Source organism: Rhinoderma darwinii, chromosome 2 (assembly GCF_050947455.1).
Source record: "Rhinoderma darwinii isolate aRhiDar2 chromosome 2, aRhiDar2.hap1, whole genome shotgun sequence".
Taxonomy (NCBI): Eukaryota; Metazoa; Chordata; class Amphibia; order Anura; family Rhinodermatidae; genus Rhinoderma; species Rhinoderma darwinii.
In genome coordinates, this window is record NC_134688.1 from 112,651,805 (window position 1) to 112,675,618 (window position 23,814).

The 23,814-nt window shown below is 45.1% G+C and overlaps 1 protein-coding gene across 4 annotated transcripts in view; it reads left to right on the forward strand.

Moving 5' to 3' along the window:
- The window catches only part of SLC39A5 (solute carrier family 39 member 5), a 104,433-nt gene that overhangs the window by 36,636 nt on the left and 43,983 nt on the right, over positions 1-23,814 (forward strand). For all 4 annotated transcript variants that reach the window (XM_075850185.1, XM_075850186.1, XM_075850188.1 and 1 more), the window contains exons 2-6: positions 14,418-14,714; positions 18,719-18,864; positions 19,044-19,236; positions 21,510-21,690; positions 23,533-23,702. In XM_075850185.1, the coding sequence (XP_075706300.1) occupies positions 14,418-14,714; positions 18,719-18,864; positions 19,044-19,236; positions 21,510-21,690; positions 23,533-23,702 (987 nt within the window). The remainder of the gene's footprint in view (positions 1-14,417; positions 14,715-18,718; positions 18,865-19,043; positions 19,237-21,509; positions 21,691-23,532; positions 23,703-23,814) is intronic.

Sequence of the window (23,814 nt, forward strand, 5' to 3'; positions counted from 1 at the left end):
TTTAAAGCAATGTGGAGGTAAAATTGACAAATTTCATTTTTTTGTTGCAAAAATTCTATTTTAATCCCTTTTTTTCCCCTGTAACACAGAAGGTTTAACACAGAGAACCATAATTTAATATTTATTGCCCAGATTCTGCAGTTTTTAGAAATATCCCATATGTGGCCCTAGTGTGCTAATGGGCTGAAGTACAGGCCACATGCCTCCTTTGTATTAGAATGTATTTTAGGCACCATGTTAGGTTTAAAGAGATCTTGTGTTTCCAAAGCAAAGGGAAACTTCCCAAAAATACACCATCTTAGAAACTACTCTCCCCCCCATAATAAATTTTTCTAGGGGTATAGTGAGAATTCTGTCCCCACAGGTTTTTTTTGCTAAATTTAATTTTGAGGTACCAGTGCAGTAGAAACCCCTGAGTAGTGACTCCATTTTCCAAACTAGACCCCTCAGGGCATTCATCTAGGGGTGTAGTGAGCATTTTGACCCCACAGGTGCTTCATAGATTTTATCAGAATTAGGCCGTGAACTATAAATTTTTTTTAAAAATATGTAGTTTTAGCTCCCCAATTTTTCATTTTCACAAGGGGTAATAGGAGAAAAAATACCACACAATTTGTTACTCAATATCTCCCGAGTATGGCAATACCCAATATGTGGCCCTAAACTGCTCAGAAAGGAAAGAGTGCCATTTGGATTTTGAACCGCAGATTTTGCTGGAATGGTTTTCAGGTGCCATTTCGCATTTGCAAAGCCCCTGGGGTACCAGTACAGTGGAAACCCTGAGAAGTGATCCCATTTTGGAAAAGACACCCTACAAGACATTTATCATTTGCCTGGACATATGACAGGGCTCAGAAGTGAAAGAGCACCATGCCCATTTAAGGCCTATTTTGGTGATTTTCACAGCATTGGCCGGAAATTGCAGGACTCCGAGGTTAAATATTAAAACAAACCCCCCAGAAGTGAACCCAATTTGGAAACTCCACCCCTTATGAATTTTATAAGGTGTTTAGGGGGCATTTTGACACCACAGTTTGTTTTTTTTTATTAGAAATTAATGCGCAGTGGATGGTGCAAAATTAAAATTACAATTTTTCCAAAAATATGTAAATTCAGTGCCCAATATAGTGGCCCAGCTTGTGCCACTATAAAAAGACAGCTCTCTAATTATTATGAGATGTTTCCTAGCTTAGAAACACCCTACATGTGGCCTTAATCTTTTGTCTAGACGTACGACAGGGTTCAGGAGTGGTTTTAATTGGAACTAGTGTGTAGATGCGACATTTTGATCACTTTTTATAAAAAAAAATTGGGAAGTAAGGTGACCAGCAAATCTGGCATTATTTTTTATTCTTACAGTGTTCACCGTGTGCTATAAATGACATATTAACTTTATTCTGACGGTCGATATAATTACGGCGATACCATATGTATATAATTTGTTTATGTTTTGCAAGTGTTTGCACAATAATCACTTTAATTTTTTTCTAAATCATTTTTTATTTTTTTTTGTCGCCATATTCTACGAGCCATTTTTATTTTTATTTTTTTCATTTTTGCATCAATAAAGTTGTGTTAAGGCTTGTTTTTTGCAGGACGGACTGAGGTTTTTATTGGGACCATTTTGGGATACATGCCACAAGGGCCGGACTTAGGGGTGTGCGACCTGTGCCATTGCACAGGACCCATCAATCCAGCAGATGGAAAGGGGCACTGTGCTGGCTCCCTTCTCCTGCTTGTGTGTTTTTCTTTTCATTATTTATTAGATTTTCAATAAAAAAAAGTACAATAGAAATACAATCACATAGAAAACAAATGGTAATTTGAGTGAAACATATCAGTACGATACATATAAAGTACAAGTAATGCAAAAAACATGAATTTACAATAAGTTGTGAAACATGAGAGATATTAATATTTAAGATGCATACTCAAAAAAGAAAAGGGATTACGTAGCGCAATATTAAATAATGTGCATAGAATTAGCAACAGAAGAAATCAGGAAAGCAGGCGAACAACAAAAAAAATAAAATGAAGAGAAAGGGGAAAGCAGGGGGAGGGGTGGAAGAGGGGAAGAAAAACAAGGAGGGCATCGGCCGAAGATGTGTTGAAGGTGAGTTAGGTTCAAGTATTATCCTCTAGCCCAGGAGTCTCAAACTCGGCCGGGTAAGTGGGCCACATATAGAAAAAATGGGAAGTTGACGGGCCGCATTACTTTCAAATTTGATACAATCCAAAATTATTGTTAATCAATTAGTTATTTGAACTACTATAACACTATATTACTCTAATAATAATACTACATTACTATACTATAATAATAATAATACTACATTACTATAATAATACCGCTAGGTTTAAAATTTGAGAGAATTCTCCACGTGCTTCCAGTTTAAGTGTTGCTAAATGCAGTCCGGTGGCTCAGTTAGCAGTGTTTGGCAGACACACATGTCAAGATTGGGCAGCCCCTTTTTAGATAGTGCCACAGTGCCCTCTGTGGATGCTGCCACAATGCCCTCTGTGGATCCTGCCACAGTGCCCTCTGTGGATGCTGCCACAGTGCCCTCTGTAGCTGCTGCCACAGTGCCCTCTGTGGATCCTGCCACAGTGCCCTCTGTAGATGCTGCCACAGTGCCCTCTTCAGATAATGCTTCAGTGCCCTCCGCAGATGCTGCCACAGTGCCCTCCGCAGATGCTGCCACAGTGCCCTCCGCAGATGCTGCATCAGTGCCCTCCGCAGATGCTGCCACAGTGCCCTCCGCAGTGTTTGGCAGACACACATGTCAAGATTGGGCAGCCCCTTTTTAGATAGTGCCACAGTGCCCTCTGTGGATGCTGCCACAGTGCCCTCTGTGGATCCTGCCACAGTGCCCTCTGTGGATCCTGCCACAGTGCCCTCTGTAGATGCTGCCACAGTGCCCTCTTCAGATAATGCTTCAGTGCCCTCCGTAGATGCTGCCACAGTGCCCTCCGCAGATGCTGCCACAGTGCCCTCCGCAGATGCTGCATCAGTGCCCTCCGCAGATGCTGCCACAGTGCCCTCCGCAGATGCTGCCACAGTGCCGTCTGCAGATAATGCCACACACACCCCAAGTAGATAGCTCCATTGGGGCTCCCTCTAGGAGTGGAATCCCCAGCCAGAGCGTTGGCGACGCTTTGGCTGGGGATTCCTCTACTGTTGGTGCCCCTGACGTCACTGCCCATACACAGTGATGTCAGGGGATCTTCCTGGACCAGAATGTGATATCAGGGGCAACCCCGGAGCCGGAGTCCCGAAGCAGAGCACTAGTATAGGCTCAGCGCCGGAAATCTGAGGAAGCCATTAACATCAGTGTCCATATATGGACAGTGATGTCAGGGGCTTGCCCTGAGCTGGTGTCCCGGAGCAGGGCCGCTTCTAGCACTCTGCCTGGGATTCCAGCTCAGATCCTGACATCACTGTCCATATATGGACCATGGATGTCAGGGGCAACCCCAGAGCTGGAGTCCCGGGCAGAGTGCTCCAGCTGTGCTCCTGACATAACTGGGACTCCTGTTCTGGGGAAGCCCCTGACATCACTGTCGATGTATGGACAGCGATGTCAGAGGCTTCCCCAGAGCAGAGACTATACTAGCGCTCTGCCCGGGACTCCAGCTCTGGGGAAGCCCCAGACATCGGTGTCCACATGTAGACAGCGATGTCAGAAGATTCCACAGAGTCTCGGAGCAGAGCCTTTACTAGCGCTCTGCCCGGGACTCCGATCTGGGGAAGACCCTGACATCGTGTGTCCAAACATGGACACCGATGTCAGTGAATTCTACAGAGTCCCGGAACAGAGCCGATACTAGCGCTCTGCCCGGGACTCCGCTCTGGGGAAGACCCTGACACACTGTCCATATATGGACAGCGATGTCAGGGAATTCCACAGAGTCCCGGAACAGAGACTATACTAGCGCTCTGCACGGGACTCCAGCTCTGGAGAAGCCCCAGACATCGCTGTCCATATGTGGACAGCGATGTCAGGGAACTCCAGAGTCCCGGAGCAGAGTCTGTACTAGCGGCTCTGTGTCCCGCGGGCCACAGATAACAGCCCCTGGGGCCGCGTGCTTGAGACCCCTGCTCTGGCCATTGTGGATCTTAGATCAGAATCCAACCTGTCCAGGCATTACTGAATCTGTCAGTTTTTCCATTATCGCTCTCCAAAAGGCTTTCCATTCTCATAATGTGATTTAATTCTGAGACCCATTCAAGTAATGAAGTGTATCTTGTGGATTTCCAGTGTTGAGGAATCACACATCTGGCAGTTGTAAGAAAATGTCTGAGAATGTCTTTTTTTTAAAACTGCTTCATGACCCGGTAAGAGGGAAAATAGATCTATGGATGGTACAATAGGTAATTGAGATCCAGAAATCACATTGTAAAGTGAAAAAATGTTATTCCAGAAAGGAAATAGAATGGGATATTTCCACCAAATGTGAAGCATAATTCCAGGAGCAGTGAGGCATCTCCAACAACGATCTGACACGGAGGGAAATGCGTTGTGCGATAGGATCAGGTAACGATACCAGCGCGTAAGTATCTTGTAGTTCTTTTCCTGAGCATAAAAAGCTGTTGGTAATCTATGTGTAAGAAGAAAGATTTTGTCTTTTTCCGGGACATGGAACCCCAGTTCACCTTCCCATACCTGCAGGTATCGAAGTTGTGAAAGATCAGAGGAAGATCGGATCATGGTATGGAGGGTGTAGAAGTTTAGAGGGCACAGAGGGGCAGCAACAGAAAAGTTTCAAGTGCAGTTTTAACTCAATATAAGAGCAGCACAGTCAGTAACGGACGATATGAAAGCCCTAAGTTGGAGATATTCCAGGCAGGATAACCGTTTGTGAGGACATGATGTGCGGAGAGTCGAAAGAGGAGGAAGTTCCTGAGTAGTGGTAAGTATAGACAAGAGCCTTACATTATCTTGTTTATTCCAAAGTGGAAACGCATCTGACCCAACTGCTGGTGGGAAATCAGGGTTATCAAACAAAGGCGTAAAAAGTCCAGGACAGTGTGAGAGGTTGGAGGACACCGCATCCCTATCCCAGGCCACCAAAAATTGTTGGGTCAATAAAGGTAGCTATCCTAGTCAAGTGCCGTGCTGAGCTGTAGTCGTGCTGTGCTGCATACCACGCCTGTCCTGCTACACCACGCCTGACATCTGCCTGCTGCCTAGTCCCAATCGAGCCTGCGTTGCTACTGTCCGAGCTGCCACAGGTACGCTATACGAACTATAGACTGTTACCTGCGACCTGTTGGCCAGCTGCCATACCACCAAGGCGGTACGGCCCAGTGGGTCCACGAACCCAACGTGACAGTACGCTCAGGCCATGAACCCCGCTGGTCGATCCAAGACCAAGATGACGTCACAAGAGATGCGGGCGGATGTGCTGGACCTCCGGTCTCGACAGGACCAACTCCTCCAGTCCTTGAACATTCTCGCACGTCGGCAGGAGGCACAAGCTGCCGTTCCTCCTACTACACCTCCTGGCAGTGTTGATCCTCAGACTACACCATCTGGCAGTGTTGATCGCCGTTTTTCTTTGCCACTTCCTGACCGCTATGATGGAGACGCAGGTACCTGTCATGGATTTTTGAACCAGTGCCAGATACACTTCAGCCTGTATGCAAGGGCATTTTCGTCTGATGGCGCAAGGGTTGCTTTCATCATCTCTCTCCTCACTGGCAAGGCACTTGCATGGGCGAATCCTATCTGGGAGAGACAAGGACGAGAGACCCGTGACTTCCAGGGCTTCCTCCGGACTTTTTCGCATGGAGTTTGAGGAGCCTGGACGAGTCGCATCTGCAGCGGCTTCCTTGCTAAACCTACGCCAAGGAGACACCTCCTTGGGCGAGTAAACCATCCACTTCCGCACCCAGGCGGGAGAACTGTTGTGGAACAATGAGGCTCTGGTGGCTACATTCTGGCAGGGACTGTCTCCTAAGTTTAAGGATGAACTTGCCGCTCGAGATCTACCATCTACCCTGGATGACCTCATCCTTCTGTCCGCCCGGATTGATATGAGGATCCGAGAACGGCTCCAAGAAGCTCGTCGGGAGGGAGGCCTCCCTAGTCCAGCCCCACCCTTGCAGCAACCTCTGCTGTCCTCAGGTGCCGATCCGACTATGGAGTCTTTGAGGATGGACCAGTGCAAGCTATTCACCCAGGAGAAACAACGCAGACGCACTTTGGGACTCTGTATATATTGCGGCCTCGGAGGCCATTTTGTGTGTCTTTGTCCCCAAAAGTCCCAAAGCCTAGGGTTGCTAGGAGAGACAACCTTGGGTAAAAAAGGACTTCCGTCTAAATTGTCCATACCCGTGACCATAGTGTCCTGTGAGAAAACGCATCGGGTCTCTGAGTATCTGGACTCTGTATCCGCTGCTAATTTCATTTGTAGAGACCTGGTGGATCTTCTTCAATTACCCACTACCCCTCTGGAGAGGCCGCTGACAGTTGCATCGGTAAATGGTCTACCTCTGCCAGACCCAGTTATAGCTGTGACCAAGCCGCTGAGGCTCCAAGTGGGAGCTCTCCTCCCCGAGCTGTTATGGTTCTTTGTCTTGTCCAAGGCCGTTAACCCCGTGCTGCTGGGCCTGCCTTGGCTCCGATTACATGCCCCAGTCCTGGACTGGAACTCTGGAGAGGTTCTCCAGTGGGGTCCCGAGTGTCACAACCGTTGCCTGGGACAGATTAGTTTGGCTCAGCCTCCTCTGCCTCAGTCATTGGCAGGATTGCCTGGTCATTATGCTGCATTTTCGACTGTCTTCAGCAAGAGGGAGGCGGAGACACTGCCCCCACAGCGGGCGTATGACTGTCCTATCGAGCTGATTCCTGGTGCATCCCTTCCCTATGGTAGGGTATATCCTCTCCTCTTACCAGAGACTCTGTCCATGTCCGCCTATGTTAAAGAGAACTTGGAGCGGGGCTTCATACGGACATCTTCCTCCCCGGCAGGAGCCAGGTTTTTCTTAGTCAAGAAAAAGGATGGTTCTCTGCATCCCTGTATCGACTACCAGGGTCTCAACCAGATCACGGTGAAAAATAAGTATCCGTTGCCATTGATCTCAGAACTGTTTGATCGTATACGTGGTGTCAAGATTTTTTCCAAACTAGACCTGCGTGGGGCTTACAACCTAATCCGGATTCCCCGGGGTGATGAATGGAAGACTGCATTTAACACCCGTGATGGACACTATGAATATCTATGCACTTCGGCCTGTGTAATGCTCCCGCGGTCGTCCAGGAGTTCGTTAATGACATCTTCCGTGACCTCCTCTGTTTGTGTAGTAGTCTATCTTGATGACATTTTGATTTTTTTCTCCAGATCCGATGACTCATCAGAGACATGTCCATCAAGTTTTGCTGCGGTTAAGGGAGAATCGTTTGTACGCTAAGTTGGAGAAGTTCGTATTTGAGAAAGATGCTCTACCCTTCCTGGGCTACATCGTCTCGAATTGAGGCCTCGAGATGGATTCTGAAAAGTTAAAGTCTGTCCTGGAATGGCCACGCCCACAAGGCTTGAGGGCCATACAGCACTTTCTGGGATTCGCCAATTTTTACAGACAGTTCATCCCAAACGTCTCCTCACTGAATTCTCCTATCTCTAACCTCACCAAGAAGGGCATGAACGCCAAGGTGTGGACTCCTGAGACAGAGTCCGCATTCAATAGCCTGAAGAGTGCCTTCACATCAGCCTCTATCCTCCATCATCCAGATGTTTCTCTACAGTTCTTGTTGGAAGTGGACGCCTCCTCTGTTAGAGCTGTTGCACTCCTATTCCATAGAGGTTCCAAGGGCAAGTCAATATTATGTGGATATTTCTCTAAACTCTTCTCTTCCGCAGAACGCAACTACTCGATTGGAGATCGGGAGTTACTGGCCATCAAATTGTCTCTGGAGGAGTGGAGACATCTACTAGAGGGCGCAGCTCATCCTATCCTAATTTTTACGGACCCCAAGAATCTCACGTATCTCCAGACGGCCCAACGGCTGAATCCTCATCAGGCCAGGTGGTTGCTGTTCTTTACCAGGTTCCAGTTTGAGCTCCATTATCGCCCGGCTGACAAAAATGTGAGGGCCGATTCCTTGTCCAGGTCTTTTGAGACTGAAGACACCATGGAGATTCCACAGAATATTATTGATCCGTCTTGTGTTGTCTTTGTCAACCCCCTGCAAGTTGGGGACATTCCTCCAGGGAGGACTTTTGTGCGCCTGGCGGACAGAGGGAGAATCCTTCGCTGGGGACACTCCTCTAGACTGGCAGGTCATGTGTTTACCCGTAAGATCCGAGATCTGATTGCCCGTCATTTCTGGTGGCCCACGCTGCCCAAAGACATTATGGACTTTGTTTCTTCCTTTTCAGTGTGTGCAGCTAACAAGGTTGCTCACTCCAGACCTGCTGGCCTGCTCCAGCCATTGCCTGTGCCCGATGCTCCCTGGCAGCATATAGCTATGGACTTTATCACTGACCTGCCTCTCTCTGCTGGATGCAGTACTGTCTGGGTGGCGGTGGATCGATTTTCGAAGATGGCCCACTTCGTTCCTCTGACCGGTCTTCCTTCTGCTCCTCAACTGGCCAAGTTTTTCATCCAACACATCTTCCGCCTGCACGGCTTGCCGCAGAATATTGTGTCTGATCGTGGGGTTCAGTTCACATCGAAGTTCTGGAGAGCCCTTTGCAGACTCCTAGGTCTAAAGTTAGACTTTTCCTCAGCCTACCATCCTCAGTCCAATGGTCAGGTCGAGAGGATCAATCAGATCTTGGAGAACTACCTACACCATTTCATCTCCAAGCGGCAGGATGACTGGGTGCAGTTGCTCCCGTGGGCTGAATTGTCATACAATAATCACACCAGCGAATCCACAAGGAAGACACCGTTCTTTATTGTCTATGACCAACACCCACGAATTCCTCTCCCGGTGCCTGATATGTCCGATGTACCAGCTGCTGACACTGCTTTTGGGGACTTTCTGCAGATCTGGCAGCAAACTCGATCCTCCATCCTGCTGGCGGTCGACCGTATGAAACGGAAGGCGGATACAAGGAGAAGAGAACCCTCCTCCCGTTTCTCCCTGGCACGAAGGTCTGGCTGTCCTCCAGGAATATTCGACTGAGGGTGCCATCATACAAATTTGCTCCCAGGTTCCTCGGACCCTTCGAGATCCTACAGGAGATCAACCCTGTCACCTACAAGCTTCGGCTGCCTCCTACCCTCAAGATTCCCAACTCCTTCCATGTCTCCCTCCTGAAACCAGTGGTTCTGAACCACTTTACCAAGACCCCTAGCCCTGTGGTTGCCTCAAGCGGCCCTTCAGACCCCTTCGAGTGTTAAGGAGATCTTGGACACCAAGAAAGTAAGAGGAAAGACTTTTAATTTGGTGGATTGGAGGGGCTTTGGTCCTGAAGAGAGGTCCTGGGAGCCAGAGGAGAACCTCAATGCTCCTATCCTTCTGAAGAAGTTTCTCTCTCGCTCAGGTCCCAAGAAGAGGGGGCGTAAGAGGGGGGATACTGTCATGTCCATGGCCGCGGGCCTTCAGGCTCACTCACCTCCTGACGGCCGCAGCCATGGGTCTGCGAGCGCTGGCCCCAGTCTCCTCCTCAGTAGACGCCAGCGCTCACTTCCACTCACCTCGGCACCGTAGGGTTCACGTGCCTGCTCGTGCCCGCTCTTAAAGGGGCAGCGCTCACACCTGACCTGATGTTTAATTAGCCCATGAGCACCCTGGACTATAAGAAGGGCCCAGCCCCTTCCTCTCATGCCTGAGTGTTGTTGTCGTACCCTAAGTTTGTCTGTGCAAATGGTCTTCGAGTGTATCCAGTTCCCAGTGTTTCCCGTATTTGTATCTTGTATCCCGTACTATCCTAGTCAAGTGCCATGCTGAGCTGTAGTCGTGCTGTGCTGCATACCACGCCGGTCTTGCTACACCACGCCTGACGTCTGCCTGCTGCCTAGTCCCAGCCGAGCCTGCCATGATACTGTCCGAGCTGCCACAGGTACCCAATACAAACTATAGACTGTTACCTGCGCCTTGTTGGGCCAGCTGCCATACCGCCAAGGCGGTACAGCCCAGTGGGTCCACGAACCTAACGTGACATGAACTATAGGAATGTAGTTGAGACAGAACTACGCTGTCAAATCCTGTGGTATCTGGATGCCCAAATATTTGAAAAACTCTTGTTGCCATTTAAATGGGAAGTGTTATTTTAAATGTTCAACTATGTCAAGGCTGAGAGAAACGATCGAAAATTCAGTTTTAGTGTAATTTACTTTAAAATTGCTGAGCTGACCAAAACGCTCAAAAACTTTTTAAGTATAGAAGGTAATGTGACTATAGGTTCTGTGACATATAGCAAGAGGTCATCCGCGCATAAGGCAAGTTTAGTATAAAAATATCCCACTCCTACTCCTTTGATGGATTGGTTAGTTCATATGGCAGTAGCTAAGTGTTCCATGGTGAGGACATATAGGATAGGGGAGAGTGTGCAGCCTTGTCTAGTACCATTCGATATATGTAACAAATCTGACCGTCTACTCTACACGAACCCGAGCCATAGGATTTGTATATAGAGACATAATCTTCTCAATCGTGTTATGACCTAAACCAATTTGTGACAAAGTCTTCTGGAGAAACAAGCAGCATACCCTGTCAAAGGCCTTCTCAGTGTCTACCGAAAGCAGACATGTTGGGATACACTGTTTTTGCGCATAAGACTTAAGTAGAAGAGTTTTGTTAGTATTATCCATAGCTTATCGCCCTCTAACAAATCCGACCTGATCATCATGAATGAAAGAAGGGAGTATAGGAGAGACGCGGGAGGCAATGACCTTTGCGAATAGATTTACATCTACATTGATCAGCGAAATAGGGCGGAAGTTAGGGCAAGATGTAGGGTCCTTCCCAGGCTTCGGAAGTAACGTTATATGTGCCTCTAATGATTGAGGGGCAAAACGGCACCCTGAAGTGATGGAATTGGAGACCCTTGTCAGAAATGGAATAAAAAAAATCCTGGAATGTCTTATAAAACGTATTATTGCATCCATCCAGCCCGGGGCTCTTTCCTAAAGGGAAATCCTTTAGGGCTTGTGTAATTTCAGTGTCTGCAAAGTCTTTTTCTAGATTGGCAGAGTCTGAAGGAGAAAGAGTAGGAGGTGGGGTCTCATATACATAATCTATTTTAGATTGTAAAGTTTCAACGGGTATATCATGTAAACTGCCTTTAATGTTGTAAAGGGACGAGTAATATTTTTGAATGCATTTGGCGATGTCATTAGGATCGGAAACATCTGGACCTGAAGCGGATTTTAGTTTTGGGATATAAGCAGCCTGTGATCTGGGATGCAGTGTCCTTGCAAGAGGATGCCCACACTTGTCAGCAAATTCAGCAAAATGTACGATTCCTGTCCCTATATCTAGTGTAGGATCGATCAAGAAGAGCTCTCAGTTGAACTCTCATGTCAAGTTATGAGAGTGTAGAAGTAGCTTGTGAGTGTTTATGTTGGATCTCAAGAATTTTAATCCTGTCTCCCTGCTTGTGTTTCAGAAGCGCCCGGGCCCGGCGACTCTGCAGCTTACTTTCCGCCTGGCGCTTCTTCTCTCAGTGGCGTCGCTACCGCTGTAGCAGCCATAGCGGCTGCTAGCGGCAAAACCAGGCATGAGGGGGCCCTTGCTACCGGGACAGACCCCCCTATGCCCGGTAGTGCCGATTGCAGCCGCTGTGGGACGCAAATATTATTGAACACTAAAGCAGAGCAGGGAGGTATCTCCCTGCTCTGCTATCTACTAGGCTACAGGCCGTTCGGCTTGAAGCCTATCAGGTGCAGAGACAGGATCAGGGGCCTAGGTGAGTACAATTTTTTTGTTTGGGGGACACTGTCTACAAGGGGGAGTTGGGGGGGCCATATGGTACTGTCTACAAGGGGGAGTTGAGGGGCTGTATGGCACTGTCTACAAGGAGGAGATGGGGGATTATGGCACTGTCTACAAGGGGGAGGTGGGGGGATTATGGCACTATCTACAGGGAGGCTGTATGGCACAATCTACAGGGGGGGCACTATCTACAAAGGGGGGCTGTGTGTGACAGCCAGGGGAGGGGGCAATATACTGTGTGTGGCACTTAGGGGGCATAATACTGTGTGGGCACAATGAGATTACAAAATACTGTGTCCTTGAAGGGGATATAATATATTATATTATTAAATATTACACTGTATGGGGCAGCTGTGGGGGCATTATACTGTATGTGGGTCACTAATGGGGCATTATACTGTGTGGGGGCACTAAAGGGGCATTATACTGTGTGGGGGCACTATGAAGGGGTTTATACTGTGGGGGGCATTATACTTTTTTATGGGGCATTTTTTTTATGATGGGTGCTAAAAGCTAATTTCGACGGGGCGCCATCTATCCTAAGGCCGACCCTGCATGTGACTTTTTGATCACTTTTTATTAAAAAATTTTGGGTGCTGATCGGCTACAAACCAACTAGATGTCATGTTCCCTATTGACTGCGGCATCTAGCGGTCTAATAGGTGGGGATCAAAGTTTGTACCGGTCCCTGCCATTACAGCAGAGTGTCAGCTGTAATATACAGCTGAGACCCGCTGGTCATGGTACGGGCTCAGCTCCATCAATGTCACATCCAGTTATGTGAAATTGTGCTAACCCCTTTGGCGGCAAGGGGTTAAACATTATTAACACCTTCCCGACTGCCCACTGTCTTTTGACGTCAGGCAGTGCAGGTGCTTAGTCTACAGAGACGTCTTTTGGCGTCGCTGTAGATTAGGCTGATGAGCGCTCGTGTGAGCGCTCATCCTCTAAGCAGGAGCTGTTACTAACAGCTCCTGATCTTAGAGCAGCCTCCTGAACACAGCTGGGGCCGGCAAACATTCGGACCCCAGCAGTTTAACCCTTTGATTACCGCGGTCCGTGACTGCGGCATGATCAAAGGGAATTCCCCTCTTTGATCGCATCACCTGGATTCCAGTGATGCAATCAAACAATGGGGAATCCCTCTGCAGTCAGCCCTGGGGACCTACAAAGGACCCCAGGGCTGTCTGTTCCATGTGCCTGCTGTTCGGGCACACTATGTGCTGCCCGATCAGCAGCCTGTGTCATAGTGACACAGTGTAATGTATTAGCGTACAGAAGTATGCTAATACATTACAAGTAAAAAATAAAGTTACAAATAAAGTTATCCCATGATGGGATTAAAAAAAAAAAAAAAAAAAAGTAACAAAACAAATAAATAAATAAAAAAGTCCCAAAAAGAGTCTTTATTTTGCATTAAATACATTTTATTGCCCCTACACTAAATAAAAACAAAAAACCTACGCATACTAGGTATTAACATGACCGTAATAACCTGAAGAATTAATCTAATGGGTTATTTAGCGTGAAACGTGAACGGGATAAAAAATAAACAAAAAAAACGATTCCGAGAATTGCTTTTTCCTACATTGACACCGTTAAAAAAAATATTTTTTACCCCCAAACTGTGGGAAAAAAAAAATACTATTTCTCTCGCAAAAAACAAGTCCTCATACAGCCACGTCAATGAAAAAATAAAAAAGTTATGGCTGCTGAAATGCAGAGAGGCAAAAACAGAAAAATTTAGCTGGTCATTAAGGTCTTTTCAGGCCCGGTCATTAAGGGGTTAAGCATATTTATAATTGTTTTTAGTTTTTCAGAAATAGACCGTGGGGGAGATGTACAAAGCGAAATGCGCCAGAATTATTGCCACAAATTGCGGAAAAAAACTGGCATACACACCATCCGCTAAATTTATTTTGTATTTTAGATACTCTTTACACCTCATTCAACAGTTTTGAAAGGTAGGTATCTAGAAAAAGAGACGTAGAGAAGTCGTTAAATGTACCAGATTTGCTAATGGCAGATGCTAAATATTGGTGTGAAGTATGCTAGGCATGAGGTGGTGTAAGGAAGAAAAAAGTGTCTAACATATCCATCAAGATCCCCAACATTTATCATCCAGCATGTGCCACAGTGATTCATTTGGCGCAGTTTTTGCTTGTCTGGTCTAGTTACATCCAATCTATCTTAGGATGGTATTAAAAAAACAAAACCCTCCCATTATTTTTGTGATTGTGTATGCTTCTTAAACATCCTGTCCCTTGAATGGCATTCCAAAATGCTTTTGGGAAGGTGGGGGTTGGGTTGTTTAAACAAATGTGGCAAATGATCTTGGTCACATTCCTGGACACTTTGAGAGAAGAAACATCTGTCCCCATGTAGTAGTATGTCTCTTGATTAGATGCTTTATATACTGTAGATTAGTTGCTGTATCCATTTGGTCAACATGTTTTGGTAATTTTCTTACAGCTTTGAGTGCTTGAAGTATATTTTGTACAACATTGAAGTGTTTGTTCATCTTAACAGATGCTGCTCCACAAGGCCTGGCTCCTGTTATTCCACCTATGCACGTCCTTTTCTGTATTTGCATGCCTGGACAGAGAAAATATCCAAAATGTCACTTCAAGCGGAAACCAACCAACGGACAAGGCTCTGCGGGTCATAAGAACTGAATTTAAGAAGAATGGATCCTATCTGGAAGAGGCTGAGAAAGAACAAGGATATTATCTTAAACAGCTATTTCATCTGTATGGCCAGAACGATTCTCTAACTTATGAAGGACTCACTTTACTGCTGAAAAACCTGGGACTTGGTAAAGTGCAGGTGAATGGTTAACTTTGAAAATGATACAAGAATTTGCTTTCATTCACTAGCAATACTAACTGCTCTTAGTCTGGGTTCACACAGGGTTTTGTATGCTATTTATTTGCTATGATATTTTATATTAAAGCACCGCACCAGTCAGATTTTACATGTAAGTGAATGGGAAGCATGCTCTATTCCTGATAACGGGAAAAAGTCATTGCAAACCGCCACGTGTAATTGTTTTTTCTTTACTTTAGGCTTAGGTCTTCTCACATTCTATATCCATTTTTTTTTCAGACAAGACCAGGAGTGGATCCTAAACAGAAAAGTATAAAGGAAAATATTTCTACATCCTTTATGTTTTAGATCCAATCCTGGTTTTGGTTTATAAAAATATGACAAACCTGCATTGTGAGACATAGCCTTAGGCTTCTCTATGAGAGGTAGTCTGTTTCCAGATGCACCATCAATGTTTTAACACTTGTTTAGAGGCATTTCTCAACTGCATTGACCCTTCCTGAAAGTTGGATTCTAGTCAACATTATAAATGTAATGGGGTCCCACCAACTTACATAAATATTGAAACCCAACATGAGTTTTTGAATTGCATTAAACTCTTGTACTCATATATAGAATATGGTCTTCGTGATGGAAATACCTGTACAACACTTCATTTTGTGGATTGTGTCTACTTTGCAGACCATGGAATCTGTGGTTATCCTAGTAATGTGGAAGCAATATTCTTAGGCTTCATGCACATGGCCATATTACGGGTCTGGTTTGTACAGAGCTGTAATAAAGGAACCCATAGAAGTGCATGAGGCCTGTAGCTCTGTATGCCCCTGATTTCATATGTAGGTTTTTATCTGCTAGATTCCATATGAAGCTGACAGGAAAAATTGTAGCATGCTGCATCGGATGCCATATGTACAGAACTTTCCACCCCTAGTAGCGTTGCGTCTAGGACAAAATAACTCTGTGCACTACCGTAAAATGCTCCATTGGATTCTGTACGTACAGAGTCCCATGTGGATCTGTAATATGCTGCAGCTATAGCCTCTGTGCCATTTACATAAGGCCTAAAGATGACCATAGACAATGCCTAATTTTTGGTGAATCCTGCTGCTTTTGGCAGAATCTGCTGACAATCTAACATTTATAGGACATCTTAATAGGTGACTAAAAGACCTTTTCTTTTCCGTTTCGCTGGGGACACAAGTGACCTTGGGTAAAGCTGCTGCCTCTAGGAGGTGGACACTAAGTAAGAAAAGCATTAACACCTACAAGTCTGTACCCCTCCTGCTGACACTGAGCTGACCAGTTTTAGCTTAGCTTCCTTAGGAGGCAGACATACCTGCTCAGCAGGTCCAACTACAATTTTTTCTTCTTTGTTTCCCTTTTAGGCTGAGAATACAGGTTTGGCCTGTTCACCCTGTTACCCCACTAGGAGGAGGGAGAACAGTATGGCCTAATCTCACTGTTAACAGCCCTATCCATAAAAGAAAAGGAGGCACAGCGGAGCTCCTTCTCTCCTGTAACCCACCAGCCATGGGGTAACTGAAATGTCCAGAGGTCTTCTGTTCGGCCTCTGGCGTAAATGCTGGTCCGCAGACGGGGCGACTAAGACATCCCTAATGGTTCTCTCCTTCCCTGGTTTTCATCTCTTTTGCACATGGCTGGATAAAATCCCTTCCGAGTCCACAGTTGGCAAGAGCACTTATCTTCCGCAAGCAGGCCTTGTCTGGGTCTAGCCAGGAAAAGTGTCGCTTAGACTTGGCACTTCTCCAACCCGTGCCTTTCCTTCACGAAGCGAAGCCCTCCGGACTAGAAGAAATCTCCCTTTAAACTGGATAACTCCTGGTGACCCTGCACTCAGCCGAACCAATTCTCTGTTCTCCTGTCCGCGCCAGTGGGAAGGGGCTCTTACTTTTCTGGGATGTCTGGCTTTCTCACGTCTCAGATGCCTGTTTACATGAGGTGGTCTCTACAAGATACAAGAAAGAAAGAATTTCTTCCTATGCCCTGGATTAGGCTGCATTCACATCTGCATCAGGGCTCCATTCCGACGTTCTGTCTGAGCTTTCCATAGGAACTGAGCCATGACTGACACAAACGGAAACCATAGGTTTCAATTTCCATCACCATTCATTTCAATGGTGACGGATCCGGTGCTAATGGTTTCCGTTTGTCTCCGTTGTGCAAGGGTTCCGTCGTTGTGACGCAGTGACTAGTGTAGTCGACTACAGTATTCATTCCGTCAAAATTATGGAACCCTTGCACAACGGAGACTAACGGAAACCATTTGCACCGGATATGTCACTATTGAAATCAATGGTGATGGAAACGGAAACCTAAGGTTTCCGACAGAAAGCTCAGACAGAACGTCGGAACGGAGCCCTGACGCAGATGTGACGCAGCCTGACTTATTTTGTTCAATACCCACGAGTCCTCCTTCCTGGGCTTCTGACTTTTTACTCACTATTCAGTCACTTCCAGGGACTAATTATTTCATTTCCTCAAGAGGAGAATTTTCAAGGCGTTATTCTCAAACCTGTTTATTGTCCCCAAGAAAGATGGAACGGTACACCCTATACTGGATCTGAAGCACCTCAACTGGTATTTCCGGGTCCTTGGCTTCCAGATTGAGTCCCTGCATTTCGTGATCACATCCATAGAAAAAGGGGGTGACATTGTCCTACCCCTCTAGGGAGCTTTCTATTTACAACCTTGAAGGCTTACCTCGTGCAAACATCCTCTATTCACCATTTTAATTCTCTCTGTCGTTTAGGATAGTCCTAGGCAGGGTCTAGAGGGATCTAAGGTCACTATAGCCCGCTGGATCAGGTCTGCCATTGGCAAGGCATATTGTGCAAGGAGAATGGAACCTCCTTGCGTGTGACAGCCCACTCAGTGTCTGCCTCTTGGGCGGTTCAGAATAAAACATTGACTCTACAGGTGTTCAAGGCCGCTACTTCATCTTCCCTCCACACCTTTTCAAAAATTGTCATGCCTCTCTCGGGCGCAGGGTGTTTCAGGAAGAGGTGCACTAGTCCCTGCTTAGTATTTTTTTTCTTCTTACTCTTTGTCACAAGGTCACCTTTGTCTCCAAATGACACGGACGAAAAAATATAATTTTTTAAATTATTTATTGTATAATCCCTTTCTTGTCGCATTCATTAAGGGACACAGGGCCCAATGTTTGTTTTATCTTTTGAGTGTTGCGACTGTTTACTCGAGGGTGTTTTTATTCTCTGGTTCTCATTTGGTTCACAGTTGTCGTTTTGAGTTCTGATGGTTTGTTTTTGCTTCACCTACTGCTTCTGTACAAACCGGTTAGCTCAGTGTCTGCAGGAGGGATATAGCATGGCAGGAGGAGCTAACACTTTTCTTAGGCCTCATGCACGCGACCGTAGTTTTGCAGCCGCATACTATCTGCAATTGCATATAGTATAGGACACATATGCACACGACCCCGGTTTCCAATGGTCCGTGTATTGTCCAGGAACCCGTACTGCAAAATAATAGGACAAGTCATTTAACGGGCCGCCTTTGCGATCCAGGCCCCTTAAAGCCAATGCACATCTTGTGTGTGCACGGTCCGAGATTGCGAACGGCCCGCGTATGACACTCCTCAGGCCGTCCGCGCCCTAATCATGGACAGTACACACGGCTATGGTCATGTGCATGAGGCCTTAGTGTCTGCCTTCTAGTGGCAGCAGCTAACCCCAAGGTCAACTGTGTCCACCAATGAATGTGACCAGATAGGAATTTTACGGTAAATAATAAAAAATCCTGTTTTTCTAGCATGTCTTTGGTCAGCTTAAAGTCTTACAGTTAACTGCCTACAAGGAAATCATGTTGTCCCTGAAAAGTCCTACAGAGTGTCAAGGCCTCACAGATTTTTGTTGTGTATCTTAAGAAAAAATTAAATGTCACATTTTACTGACTAAAACAAAAATGTATTGTGAAGTTAAACTGATAGAAAACAGTTAATATTTTCTTCTTTCATTCCTTACCCCTAGGTTGTACAGATACAACACAGAGAACTGGGACATGATCACGTCTCTCATCTGGATATCCTTGATGTTCAAGAAAACAAACACACTCATGAGCACTCCACCTGGGAACATAAATCTGTCTATCCTGAGGAAACCAAGTATAATAACAGGTACATTTTGCATTACAATAGATAATATCCATGTAATGTATTTTTGATGGAAATCAGAAAACTGGGACAACCAGCAATAGGTCTTGGATGATGTTTTCTTCTGGTGAATTTTTTGTTGATTATGATAATAAACATTGTATTTTATGGCATTATCTTTGCTCTCTTCTCTGGGAGGATAGTCTAAATGGCAGCTCAGACAACTCGCAAAAGAACAATGTACCACATCCAGTAACCCGAGAGCCAGAACCTAAAAAATACACGGTGCATGATGGGAAAAGAGTAAACCACCTGCAAACACGGTGGCAACCCAGAGATATCCTGCAACAGTTGCTAGATCGTCATCATACTGAGAACGGCCATCAGCATGAAGACGTAAGTCTCTTGTGTTTTGCAGCAATCCTGTCATACTTCTGTATTACCCTAGTTCATGTTATTGTGTTTATAGGACATAAACATTAGTTGAGTTGGGTATGGGTCAATAAGAACGGATGATGAAGGGTGTCTGCTAATCAGCTCAAATGAACATGTAAGAAGATATTATCAGAGCAAAAAAAAAAAAGTATCCAAGGGAAAATTGAATATTTGGTTTTAGGTAAACAAGTCTAATAAATTTGCTAGTCTGCTGGAAACCTTGTCAAGGGAAGCTAAAAGCCAAGCAAGCGGAACATTTTTCATAATTATAATGTTAGTTGCATGGCCTAAACAAGTTCATCATACCTTTCAAGAATTCCCTATTTTGTATAGACAGTCCCTACTTTTGACCCAAATCCATCTGTCCCTCTTTTTGAACTGATAAGTAAATTTGCATTAATAAATTGAATATTTTAAAAACTATTCAAGCATTCAGACATACAACAAAATGTACTTATGAAACAACGAACCATAAGTGTCCCTCTTTGACCATCCATGGAAAACCAAAGTTTCCCGTGGGAAATCTTACCTGAAATCATGTTTGAACTAAGCTTTGCCTTCTGGCTTTCTGCAAAACAAGATGGAATCTGCATAGGCTGTTGCATGGCGACAGACCATACATGCATCAGGTGACAACAGATCTCCATCATCCTGCGTAATCTACCATTGTCACTGAGAGATCCTCAGCTACACCAAAAAAAATGAACAACACCTACATGCTCAGAAGTATGTTTCTGGGTTAATAAAGCATGGATGTTTTAGCCAACTGGTGCTAGGTCTCTCTTCCCGTCGATAACACGTGGCTATTGCTATACAGTCATCTGCCTCCCCCTCCCCCACAGAGCTAGCTGCCAAGTGGTAACTTCTGGTCTTGAGACCAGTATGATTTTTGTAAGCAATATGGGGGCTTGAAGCTGGCTTAGAATGTTGAAATAAACAGGTTTGATTTGTCTTCGGTGTATATGGGGTGAGGGGACTGCGGGCATTATGGGGATTAGATTAGAGGGTGGTGGGTAACATTTCATGCAGTTGCTGGAGTGTCTTAAAAAAACAACAAAACAAACACTAGTCGGCATTATTATAAGAGAAAATTGTGCAATAGGTGTAAATGAATACTAGATGACATGAAGACCTGATCAGTATTTCCATGGCAAACATTTATAACTGCTGTAAAAGTTCAAGATTTATTACAGCTCAGCTATGAAAATGACTGGTTTAAAAAATGTCCACATTTTATTAAGTTCAATGATTTGACTGTGGGCTTTCTACTGCTACAAGTATTTGCTCTGAAGAGCCTTGAGTCACTAAATGACTTTATGACTTTATAGCCCTATTTGATGGCAATGCTTGTAACCGCAAAGATCATATAAATATTTTTATATTTTCAATCGGATTGTGATGAGATTTTATTTGTGACGATTTGTATTAGTGGATGACAACAATAACTGGTTATCATGATCTGTATAGATTCTTCTAGGGTATGTTCGGTACCGAAACCACGCCGCAAAACTCGCCAAAAACCGGCCGAAAATGCCTCCCATTGATTTCAATGAGAGGCGGAGGCGGTTTTCTCCAAGGAAGCGGTAAAACCGGCTCGCCGGAGAAAGAAGGGATATGCCCTATCTTCGGGCGTTTACGCCTCTGACCTCCCATTGACATCAATGGGAGGCAGAGAAAGCGTATTTCGCTGCATTTTATGCCCGCGGCGCTCAATGGCCGCGGGCGAAAAACGCAGCAAAAATCGGCGTGCAGGCAGAGGCAAATCTGCCTCAAACTTCCAAACGGAATTTTGAGGCAGATTTTCCACCTGCAAAAACTCTGTGTCAACCCGGCCTAATTGCCAGTTAACCATGTCCGTCAGTTTAATCTACCTGTGTGCGTTGTATGTCTGGACAGTAGGAGACTGAATACTTTGTATCTCATGAATCTTTGCTGCAAAACACCATTGCCTTGAATACTTTTTTGCATACTTTTCAATTCTTTGAGTACGGAGGCACAGGGACTCAGTGTTCTGCTGTACGATGCCCCGGTGGGTGCCATAGAGATATTAGGCGATATTCTCTAACATGAAGGGGAGTATAGCTCCGTAACACGACAATGTAGAGCTATAGTAATGGAACCACGGCAGGCTCATCCAGCTTTATACCATAAAGAGTGCACCGAAAGAAGGGTCTTCTTTTTTTATTTCCAGCTGTCAGCCTGTTAATCTCTATGCTTGTTCTTCTATACCGCAGTGCCTCAATGTAACACAGCTACTCCTGAACTTTGGGCTTGACTGGGTCTCAGAGATCACACCTCAGCAGTTCACTTTACTATGTCCAGCACTTCTACACCAGATTGACAGCCGGGTGTGCGTTTATCACAGTGATCAACTGTCCCCTCAATCCCCAAACTCCAAACAGTCATTGCTGAAAGGTTTGTATGCAAAGTTTAATGTATAACTGCTGATCATTCTCTTTTTGTTACCACTTTTGGGTTGTGAAAAGTGATTGAAATTGAGGGCACTTTTTCAAATGTTGTTCACATGATTTAAAAAAAGAAAATGATGACATTTACTAATAATGCACTTATTCATTTTTCTCTACTTCTGATCTCCTAACTGCTGCTGTAATATAAATATTTTGCTTGCTCTGGGGTTGCCATGGTAACATCAACGGACTTCTCTTTATTGACTTCCTGTCATGTGACCTCCAAAATGTTCTCATCAATGCTGACTGGCTTAGAACATTTGACAGGGCTCTCTTCACAAGACTCCTCTCAGATGTCCTGAATGCAGGCACGGTATACAGCCTCCTATGTCAGAGGCTCTTTGGAGGGGAAATCCAGTCAAGTTGACTATAATGAGCCCACCATGTGGTCTATGGAAGAAGCAGTGCTGTCAAGAGACAAAGTGGCACAGTCCTTTCCTATTGCCATTGCCATTTTGTTCTAGTGATTGTTGGGGGTCATAGCAGTTATTCTCACTGATCAGATATGGAAGGCATATGCTAGTGATACGCGATCAATGTTTGTGCTGAGACACCCCCCTTTTAATTGATATCCAAATATTTGAGCTAAAATAGTGCCCATGAGACGGACCTTTTCCTTGACTTTCTGTCCATAATCCAATGAAAGAACACTCCACACAGACCTTATCATAGAGACCTGAAATGGTTGGATGCTTTTTCTAGAATAGACTTTTATGATAGTTCAAGCAGAAATGTCCTAAAAGTCAAAATGTCCCGGTAACTAGATCCCAACCAATCCTGAACTCCCTTGTCCCACTTTTAGTGCAAAGGTGCCTGTGCATGCCGAGTTATACGACCATGACCTCAGTGAGAGTTATTAAAACAGTGGACCAGAACCCACTCACGATTAACATTGGTAGATCCCATTGGTAGATCCCAGCTTCTTGAGTCCCGCTAATCTGACTAATGTCATAAAAAATAACCCTCCTATAATACATGTAGAGGATCAAAGCACTGGTACTCTCTCCATGTTTCGAGGATAAAATGTCTTATTTTAGTGACGCTCCAAATCTTCTTGTTATCTTTTGGAGTACTTAATGGAGGTCGTTATTGATCTTGAAATTCAGCAGGCAACTCTACATTGTTAAATGTAGCATATATTATCAGTCATTTTGTGCCATTATAATGGACCTGACAGCAGTGTCATACTTACAACGGAGGGGTCCCATAGCAAAGATCAACATCCCCACCATTATTGTGCTGAATTTACCAGCTAGGGCAGAAGAGCCTGGTGTTTGTTTTCCCCTTCATACTCCCTGACCCTTGGGACAATTGACCGTGCTCTTGTTTGCTAACAATTTCCGTTCATCTGGAGAAGTGGAGTCCTGCACAGGTTCCCATTACCTAGTAACGAAGGGGATGGTATCATTGAACCAAACAGGGCTGGACTCCCGCTCTCCAAGGGACCCATAGCAACCACTATGGCATGAACACACTTGTCCGAAAGGATTGTTGTTGTCTCCCAATACATCTTCTGTAGTGGAGAGCTAGTCTACTAGTAGAGCAAACATGTAGCAGATAACAACAAGGAAATGTTTTGTAAGAACAAAGTCTCTTTTTTTGTATTCATATTGCTATGTAGACCATTTATAAAAGTCACAAATGACTTCTTATAGCCCAAGCATATGTGTGTCCTCTTTACATAAATACGTGTCAAGTTTAGTCCATCCATTATTTCATGGGTGTAGTGAACCATAAGATCTGCATAAAACGTAACTGTTTATTTGTCTGTTTCTCCTCTCTCCTGTAGTGCTTGGTTGGGGGGCACTTGCCGTCACAGTGATCAGTGCCCCCTCACTCCTGGCTGTAGCATTTGTTCCACTTCTCAGACGCCCTCTTTTCCGCTACCTACTCAGGTTCCTGGTGGCCTTAGCTGTGGGAACTCTCTGTGGTGACGCTTTACTACATCTGCTACCACACGTATGTTACAAACCTTTTGAACATTATTATTGCTTTACATTACTGGGACAATATCTCAAGAAAAGTCTGACATTGAAAATTCTGCAGTAACCGATACAACCAAATCTATGTG